Source organism: Phaseolus vulgaris, chromosome 7 (assembly GCF_000499845.2).
Source record: "Phaseolus vulgaris cultivar G19833 chromosome 7, P. vulgaris v2.0, whole genome shotgun sequence".
NCBI lineage: Eukaryota > Viridiplantae > Streptophyta > Magnoliopsida > Fabales > Fabaceae > Phaseolus > Phaseolus vulgaris.
Genome location: NC_023753.2, coordinates 23,857,019 through 23,867,225, shown reverse-complemented (window position 1 = coordinate 23,867,225; position 10,207 = coordinate 23,857,019). Strand labels below are relative to the sequence as shown.

General features: G+C 31.5%; 1 protein-coding gene across 2 annotated transcripts; it reads right to left on the bottom strand.

The window, feature by feature from the left end:
* Positions 1 to 1,772: 1,772 nt before the first annotated feature.
* LOC137828716 (phosphoglucan phosphatase DSP4, amyloplastic) lies at positions 1,773 to 10,207 on the bottom strand. 2 transcript variants are annotated; one of them, XM_068635400.1, is made up of 14 exons: positions 9,950 to 10,207; positions 9,811 to 9,874; positions 9,667 to 9,711; positions 8,594 to 8,696; positions 7,988 to 8,064; positions 7,810 to 7,886; positions 7,624 to 7,701; positions 6,015 to 6,147; positions 4,802 to 4,861; positions 4,100 to 4,156; positions 3,749 to 3,844; positions 2,760 to 2,819; positions 2,506 to 2,613; positions 1,773 to 2,032 (listed from the first exon to the last, which is right to left on the bottom strand). In XM_068635400.1, the coding sequence occupies exons 1-14, from the start codon at positions 9,973 to 9,975 to the stop codon at positions 1,901 to 1,903; spliced, it is 1,116 nt and encodes a 371-aa protein (XP_068491501.1). In that variant the 5' UTR covers positions 9,976 to 10,207; the 3' UTR covers positions 1,773 to 1,900. The 2 variants fall into 2 exon arrangements, with proteins under 2 accessions (XP_068491501.1, XP_068491500.1); XM_068635399.1 differs by having other exon boundaries at positions 9,667 to 9,874; positions 9,950 to 10,116.

The window sequence follows — 10,207 nt, the reverse complement described above, 5'->3', positions numbered from 1 at the left end:
ACTTTTAATTTATGTGTTTGAAATCAATTAATCAATTCAACTAGAAGTGGAATCAAATTAAGAATTAATTATGATTTGTTGTATTAGATATGATAGAAAAATTACTATATACCTTCCTTTTTACAATATATGTTCAACTAATTGAAATAGAAGAAAGTGTAAACAACAAATGGAACATGACCCAAACAACAAAATAGTTTGAATGAACATCATATATTATAAGCTCAAACCAAAACATTACTATTAACCTATGATTTATTAACGCAACTAGCAACGAAATTAAGAACATAATTATTGACAACAAAAATTAACTACTAATGGAATTAAAAACACACATCATGACAAAAATTAGAAATTGAAATGAAAATAGAGAAAAAAAATTAGATTTGTAACCAAATTCTAAATTAAACACCAAATTACTAATTCAGCTCAATTATTCATAATTTCCATGGATTTAAACCTTGTTATAGTAACCAAATAGTGAACTCATAGTCAAAGATTTTGTTTATAACCATTTCCAACATATCATTAAAAATTAGGATACACGAAAGAAAATAAGAAGATGAAAAAGACGTTACACTCGAAGATGATATTAAGTTGAGAATGATTTACCAACTTGAATTAACAATTTATCACAAAACAAAACTTTATTTATTTTTCTATAAAATGAATCTTAATATTTGACAAAAATCAATATAAGTTTATTTATAACAAGGACTAGGACTACTCTGTCTATTCACTAACAAGGCTCATTTGATAAGACATGTAATCAAATAATAAAAATGATGTCTCTAAGATACTCTAGTCACAAAAACATATAAAAATTAAAAAAGACCACGTAAAAATACTTTAAGAAAATAATTAAATTATAATTAATTTTAAAAACTAAAATAATTAATTATTATTGAATTAAACCAGAGATATTTTAAATATTAAAAAAATATTGTTATTTGAAATAGTTTTTAAATTAGTATCTAACCATTAATTATCAAAATCTTATTTATTAATATTTTAAATTAATTTTTAAAAGACCAATTTAGAACCTAAAATATTAGTAACTAAAATTGTGATAACTAATTTATATACCAATTTAGAAACTATTTTTTAATTTTTTATTAATAATAAAAACCATTTTAGATATTAATAATTTTTTAACCTCTAAAAGAGTATATAATCTAGTTAATACAGTAACTAATTATTTTTTATCTAATTTTAATTACTATTTAATAATATTTAATAATTTTTTTATAATGAAATATATAAAATTCATATTTTATTCTCAAGATTGTTTCTCTGATCTATGCACTCATCTTAGTCATAAACACAATATAATTATCAACACCATTATAAAAAACTGCAACATTATAAGACGATCATCATAAAAATGTGATTTGTTCCATCCTTGCACTCCATGTTACACCCTCAAAAGAAAAATCAACCTCATTCTCCCACAAATATTCCAATTAAAATTGTTTCACCCCCTTTCAATACGTCTTAATAACATAAAAATAACTAATTCCGACATATGCAAAGTAACCTTATTCATATCATTCACCATTAGGCAACCCCTACTATGGAACCTAATAATGATATTTAATGTACTTAAAAGTTTTATCTAATTTACAACTTTTGACATCTATGTGGCTATAAATGTAAAACTCATCTTATGAAGTGACATTCTACTTCATGGTACGTTGAAAATCATGGTTTATCCTAGGGTATCCTATTATTTAAATAATACTAGAGACTTCTGAATACTATGGAACTCGATAAACTAGTCAAGCCAGCTTTATTACTGAAGCAGAGATCTTATCAGAAGGTTTATATTCAACCTTTTATTAAATAACATGTATGCGTGCATATGGTACTTTACATATCAACAGATACGTGCATTGATGGGTCACAGATCCTCATCAGAACAAGCTTCAAGAAACTCCTTTATTCTCACTCGTTCCTCCGTTGTAAGATCAGGATCATCAGAAGAGAATCTCTCCCGAAGGGAAACACGATCACTGCTGCTATTATCACGGACCTGTTAGAAGAGGATGAAATATGAGAAATCAATAACAGACAAATAGAATGTGCACAAACTAATAATTTAGAGTCAGATGGTGAAATATGATGTGATGGGCTAAAATACGAGATAAAAAAGAGGGTTAAAAAAGTTTTTGGTTCCTCCAATATTCTTTATAGCCAACATTTAATAAATATGTTAACTTGGTTGTGATATTAACTCTATTGTTTTTAAATTATGTTAAAATGTGATCATTCTAGTAAGATTGAAACTTTTTTTAAGGTATCAATGTCAATAACGATCAATTTTTAACTCTAAAAAAATATCATGGTTGTGAACCAGAAATGTTGTGGTACATTTGTGTTCTTTTTATCTTTGAGCTGATTATCAGTACTGATTATAGCTTCTAGCAATTTCCTAGGATTCGAAGGAGTAAGTTACCAATCACAAAATTTATTTTCTGAGCTATTTAGTTGAAGTTTATAACTTACTTGAATGAAATTGTTGACATGGCCATCTTTGTTGGGAGAGGTTACAAGCTCATCTTTATTGCATGTCCATTCCCCATCAACAATGTACTTGTACTCATAGCGTCCTTCCTGGTAAATAAGACGATAAACTTGTTTCTCATCAATCTATTGCTAACATCACAGCTGCTGAGTCGATAAGTTATTGAGCGTTCAATGTTAAGACCAAGCTTTAAACAGACAAGTAATAGCAGCCCAATTTTAACAATTTCACTTACAGGTAATTCCCTCTCGAGGTACCACAAGCCCGATTTGTCATCAAAATTTAGGGGTACTCTCTGAAAAGAGATCAAGATTAAGTAAAGATTTTGCATGAATTCGTATAAACAAGGCATATGTTCAAAACATAGGTCAAACGATGTAATTCAGATAATTTTAAATATAAAAAGTCTTCGAATCTGACATGGGATGGGGACTTCATATCATGCGTTGAGAACATCATTTTGGCAAGATGTCAGAAGTGGTTTAGTTTAACTTTGAACTTCCCAGGACCAAACATCCAATTTCTACTGATATATTATTTTTCTCCTATTTTGTCTGAATTCATGATAGCAGCAGCGGTGAGAATTGGTAACAGCTATTAGTTACTCCGAGTTGAATAAAATGTGTCATCTACTTAATAAACAATAGATACTTTAAAATGTTTTTTAAACTAGGAAATGGGAGCTAAACAAGCTAGATGAAGACACAGGATTTACAGATGAGATCATAAGTGACAATGGAAGAAAAGGAAAGAAATATGACAATTGAAGATGCAAAATTGGCCAAGCATATACATTATAATAAAGACTTCCATTATCAAATTATTTCTCATCTAAACAGTTTGAATATATCTAAGAATGTAATGGTAAACCCTTCTCAAATATTTTGACACAGAAACATCATCAGCCACCTCTAAGTAAAATTATCAAAAGGACTCTAAATCACAGTTGCCTTAAGAGGAACTACAACCAAGAGTACACACAATATTAGTAAGATAGTCTTTAAGGTAATGAATTATGAATACACAACATAAAAGTCCCAACAGGAAAAAGAAAATTCATACATGTGAACATGTTTCACAACAAAATGATAAATGGCTATAACCGAAGCAGTTAAGGATGATGGTGCATATAATAATATCTCCATGTAACTTAATGCCGTTACACGTACTATAATAGAGGAACTAATATTCTTAAATCTGAACAAAACGAGACTCAATCATCACCTGCCCCCATCCAATATCAAGTCCGGAAATTTCCACCCTAGAGCAATTGCTGTCTTCCCATGACAGAGTGACAGGTTTCTTACTGAGGCCTGTAAGCTGAGTACCACAAATAAATAATGTTCAAAGGTGACTTTTAAAAAAAAAATGAGAGGGAAACAATAAAAAGATAAAAAAATGAAGAACAGTTTCAATCAAATTCTCATCTTGAAACATCTAAATTAATTATGTCAGTTTTTATAGAGAAAAGACTTATCAGCAAGATCACACCAGTATTAATACAATTATACAACATAAAAAAGATCCCATTCAAAGTTTAAATCACAATATATATAGAAAAGTAAATTGACTCACAATGTCAGCTGTCGCACTTTTAATGGCATCTAGTTTCGGAAAGCACTCCCTTTTGCTCTACAAGACAAAAGAATAAAAAGAAGGGCACAAGAAAACTTGACCAAATTCCAATTTCATTTCTCTCTTTATACCAAATGCATCTAAAATTGGTTCAGAACAATTATAAACCTCAAATTATCAAATATGAAACTGCTAGAATGAAAATTCTGACATGCAGAAAAAGAAAATGATGATATTAAATTAATTTCTTTAGGTATACATCAGTTAGAGAATATGACACATTTTTTAGTAAAAGAACTCAGGAAAATAAATTAAATAAGAGTGCTTGTAAACTAGATGTAAGAAAATAAATCTGTCAGTAAGTAAACTGCCCAGTTCCATAATTCACAGATACCTAAGTTTAGAAACTGGTGATTCAACTGTAACTATTGAAGAATCGGTAATTGCTACACAATCGGTAATTGCTACTCAAGAGTTACTTGTGAGTCAAGGAAATTAGTGGAACAAACTCACTAATAGGTTTACCAAGCCTAAAAAGGAACTTTGTCAAAGTCATTGAGAAGAAAATAAAAATGGAAAAATTATTTTGTTTAATCCAGGCAATACGGGGTACTGAAAAACATGCTGCATATTATCTACCAAGAATCCTCGTGCCCTTAAAATGTGAAACAATAAAAAGGGAAGTATTGAGCATAGAGTTACCTGAAGTAGTGTATGAGCCTCCTTAAATGTATAACCCAGAACCCAAAACATGTAGGCCGTCTGAGCCAAAACAAATTATTAGTAAATAATCTTACACACACACACACACACCAATGTGGCAGAATTATAAAAAAAATATAAATCATTAAACACGAGATGCCAAAATATTTGAGAAAAAGAAAATCAGACACCACTAACTTTTTCATCTCTATCTTCGTCATAGATTTAAATGATTAGGAGTCCACAAAGGTCATAATTTATGTTGACGTCTCTACTGAGAAAATAAAGGATTTTTTTTTCTACCCTTTCTTAATAAAAACAATGGCATCTTCAATAAACATCTACAGATGAAATTAGGAGTGAATGTAACCAGATGGCACAGGTCCAGACTACATCAAGACAAACGATTCTAATAGCCCAAGGCACAAACAGTGGACAATAAAAAGGGTCGGCCAATGCATAAGGCTCCCACTCTCCCACTATTGAGAAACCTTGGGGAGTGGGGAGGGTCAGATGCACATAGCCTTAATCATGAGAAGAGTTTGTTTCTGTAACTATAACCTGTGACTTCCTAATCACAAGCCAAAATTCTTACTATTGTTTGTTTAGGCAAATTTCTCTAAAAGAAATAGGAAGGAAAAAAAGAAATAAGTCTCTCTATAAGGTCAATTAACTTATTCACAGTTAAATATAAGAATTTAGAGAAGCACGAGAGTATCTACAAATTAGCTTACGGAAAAACTCATTTAATTTTTTTTTCTTAGAAGTGCTTATGGAAAAACTTGTCCAAATAAACCTTTCTAAGCACTGCTTAGACTCCAATCCCCTATGTGCCAAAACTGTGACAACTTCACTCACCAATTTCGGTCAGTCCTTTGCAGGTAGTCCTTTCCAAGGCATTGACAGCCAACTTTGATGGGCTGCAACAGGGCGAGCTAGGGGTTTTCTCAATTATGGGGGTGTTCAACAACATCGTCATTGAAAATGATTTATAGGTGTTTCTTTTGTATCAATATATTTAAGTTAAAACCTTTTGAAACCATTCAGTATGTGAGAGGTTACTGGATACATTCAACACCTGCTCTTTCTGTATTTAACTTCTTAAACAGGAAATTATTTCCTTTATGCCATACACAGAACTAACCAAAACACTGTTTCAGGTTAAATATTCTAAGAGTAACAAGTATCACATAAATGAAATCAAGGGACATACTGCAACAGCAGGAGCTCTTCCAAGTCCAGCAGTGCAATGAATATATGTTACACCTCCGTTGGAATTTACTGCCTTATATAATTTGCTAACTACAGCTGGAAGCTGCATCCGTAGATCAAATGCATCAAAGTCCCTGTTACATCCATGTTAGATCATCACACAATGTGAAGAAGAACATGAAAGACAGGCAACAAAATGTAAAATGCAGAATACATCACTGTTTAGTTACAAATGCCATGTTTACTAAAATACCCATATATACTAGGAGATTATAAATTATTATATGAAGGTGTCATCACCAACTAGTGTTACACAAAACACACACAAAGAACTGACCTAACTACTTCAGTTTTTGGCTCGCTCACAACCAAATACCTAAATCTTCAAAATCCCCTTTTGGCAACAATTTATAAAACATATCTCAGATTTTTTTTCTAGAAGATTTTAGGGGGATGGGGGAGGTTATGAAAACATATATCTAGTATCTGTTTGAGCAAGGGAAAAAAGGAAATGTAGAATTTTCATGTGATAGGATATTCAAAAAAAACGTATCATAAAAGTGCATCAGTATTTGTAGGTTTATATTATCAAACAAAATTTTGTCCATATTTGAGTGCATATTTACACATCCAGAGTTAGGATAAGTATAACTACTTGCTAACAAACTGACTGAAGACCTGGATAGAAAACCAGGATCTTATTCCCAACCAAGTTCCACACATCATTGCCTCACTCAGAAAAAAACATGTGGCATACCACTACCATATTTGAGGTTTTCTGCCGAAGTAGTTGCCTTCTACTACCATAAAACAAGTAGAATACGACTTAAACCCTAACTAAAGATATAGAACAGTACATAATTGTGAGAAAGTTACTATGTGTGACACACACATAGGGTCTATCTTGTGAGGAAGTCATTTTTATACGAAAACGAGAAAAGAAAATCTAGATCATACAATAAAACACAAATGATCGATATTTGAACACAATCACTTTAAAAAATTCCATGACTTTTACATCTTAATCTTTTTCATTCGTGATAAGATCTAGAGGTAATGAATAAAATCATTCCTCTCATTCTCATAAAAATAAACTTGTAAATGATTTTTTTATATATCCATGATTTGTAAGAAAAAAATATAATTAGAAAAGAAATAAAAATTAACAATTTTGTGCAGGATTTATTCTACCTATAGTTTTAAAGAATAATTTTGTAGGAAAAAAATTTCAAATTAATAATAATTCAGTTCAAAGTGGGTTTCCTCATGCACTTATTATTAAAATATCAACAAGATGTCTCACAATGTTTTGATTGTATATTAGAATATTTTAAATATCAGTACAATATATTGAAACTCAAGAGTAATATCATAGTTTATTTTCTTTGGCAAATGTCAATTGTTAATATGTTAGTGTTTTTGTTAGTGTGGGGATTTGAACCCACGATTTATCCCACCCTCCCTTCTACTTTTACCACCAGGTCAACCTTTTATCTTGCAATTCAATATCATAGTATTCAAAGCATCCTTTGTTTGTTTTTATTCCTGCCAGTTTAAAAACATAATTATTTCTGACAGTTATGATATAAATATTTCATGACATAACTAACCTTATCTCAGCACGCAAGTGTTGAACATCATGTGTCTTGGCATATTCTCCTATGGCCTTAATATCAACTCCAAAATATCCAAGCAGTTGTAAGGAAACACAATTGTTCATTTGCTAGACTAAATAGTTGTTGGTCTTTGTCTAAAATGCAGAAAGTGCATCTAATTAAACAAATTGATTAGGATACTCAAGGTCCGAATCTTGTTGTAAGCAAAATATAGTTTTCACTCCAATTCTACGCAACTTCTCAACATCGTCAGGAGTCTGGCAATTTGAAAAAGATAATAATAATAATAATAGAAGTCAGAGGACCAAACAAAATTTGACATAATTGGCTCAGGTATCCATAATTGAAACAAAAATACCTGTGGGCATGATCCCACAATTAAGTCTGGACGGATGAAGTTATAGTTCATTCCTAACTCATGCTTATAAGACAAAACTGAGTAGCATTTGTTAGAAAGGTTAACAACATGAATTATTCAAAGAAAAAAATGATAGAATGGGCAAATGAGTGCTCCTATAGTTAATCCAAACTATTACCTGAATATGAATATTACAAAACCTAAGAATGTTAGAATTGGTTGCAGTAAACATAATGGAGGTTTATCACCATAATTTGAAATATTTCAACACAGCTTTCTGAAAAAGAAATTACAATTGAACAGGGAGCTTCAAGTTCAAGATACTCTCAGTTTCCCCCAAATTGTATTCCATGTCTTTTACTAATCAGTAACCACAAAGTAGGAAAAGACCAACAAATGTGAGAAAAGTAGATCAAATGGAAGATATTCTGATTCAAAGGGGCAAACAAACACTGAAGAAAACTTAGGAGAAGCAATTAAAACAAGACCTTGGTCTATACTGAAATTTAGGTTTTTGTTAGGGCCTAAATGATGTTTAGCCAAGTCTATCTAGCAGGATAAGACTGCATCATTGTTGAACTAGAAGAACAAAAATAGTAAACATACCAACACCCATGGCTTCTGTCATGTTATGAGAATATGTCTCAGACTTCTCCTCTTCCTTGTTCGCACTACTTTTGTCTGCACTTGGTACAGAACCTGAAGCAGCCTGCAAAAGAAAATGTCAATCAAGTTCTCTATAAAACAAAGGAAATATGAAGCAGAAATGACATGAATAGCAGATAAGTCCACTTAAACAGACAAGCCTAAATGATGATGAATATTTCACAGGGCACGGCATATAAATAACAAACGGTGTTCATCTTTTTAGGATTTTATAGTTACTTCTACAGCAATATCTCCTTGTTTTCTTTTCATTTAAATTTGCTCGCGGGCACACACCAAAATGACAAATCTTACAACTTTCAAATGACAACACCATCATCAATTCTGGTAGATTCCAGAATATGCCGTGAACATGCCACGGTTTCCACGCCTTCAAATGTTGTCTAATTATTCCATTACATAAGCTCAGAGTGTAATCCTCACAAAAACTGAATCAGCTTCAACACCATGAATGGTATTGAGCAACCAAAATCCAACAATATTATCTTATTTAATGGACGTTGACAAAATGCGATATTATTCCAAGTCTTAGCATTTAGGTTGGAACAAATTCAATCCTACATAACCGACTTATGATATGAGTATAACTTCTCACATACATAGTTCAATCAGGTCTTATCACTGGTTGCACAAAAGGGACTTAAGATTATTTAGACAAACTTCTTCATGAGGATTTCCAAAAGATTAAAATTAACTTGTGCATAGGCTAAAAAGTAAGACTTTAGAAAAGTTATAACAGCTTCTACAAATTATACATAAACTAATTCAAAAAAATCATTTCACTTTTTCTTGTAAAAGTTGTTAGGAAGAAGTTTGTCAAAACATGATCAGATGATAGCTTCCCACTTGTATACTTGAATAGGACATATCACTAGTTGACGCGAAATTTCCAACACTAAGATCTTTAAATAGATTGAACTTGAAAAGACTACAAAACCAATATCATAGCACTAGCAAAACACCATTAATATTAAAAAGAAACTAAAGGAAGGAAAAACAAAGAGTGTAGCTACCTTGAGCGCCATACTTCGATTATGATGAGAATTAGTGACGATTCGCTGTATCGAGCGTTGAAAAAAAAAGAGAAGGTGTGAGAGAGAAAGAGAAATATAATTGTAGAGAAGTACTAACGAAATAAAAGGGAAAATGGAGTGTACCAGGGACAGGGGAAGGTTGTTGCGGTGGCGCGTGGCAACCGTTTCGAAGGGTAAAAGAGAGAATCTGAAAATTGAGGAATCTGATTCTTTGGATGTGGATAAGAATAGGAAGAATTGAAAAGGAGAAGGATAAACGAACCGAGAAAGATTGTGAAGACAGTTCATGATTTTTGTCTGTGTTCAGTGGCGCACTGCAACACTGCACTGGGTATTGTTTGGATTTGATATCGATGTAGTTAATTTCTTCTTCTCAAATCTATTCTTTGTTGTGAGGGAAAAAAATCAAATAAAAAACCAGCAAGAAAAAAGACAAGATCCTTTCTCACTTTTCCTCTCCTCGCATTATTATCTTGTTGAATCACGAGAAGTATCTTAAACTCAGCCAAAAATATCTTTC

Bases quoted from the DNA above. Each gene is read 5' to 3' on its own strand.
- LOC137828716 (XM_068635399.1), bottom strand. From the start codon at position 9,975: ATGAACTGTCTTCACAATCTTTCTCG. The intron at 8,697-9,666 runs GTAGCTACACTC...TTTCTTTTGCAG, and splicing joins ATCGAAGTATGGCGCTCAAG to GCTGCTTCAGGTTCTGTACC. The intron at 3,845-4,099 runs GTGAGTCAATTT...TGTGGTACTCAG, and splicing joins AAAGTGCGACAGCTGACATT to CTTACAGGCCTCAGTAAGAA.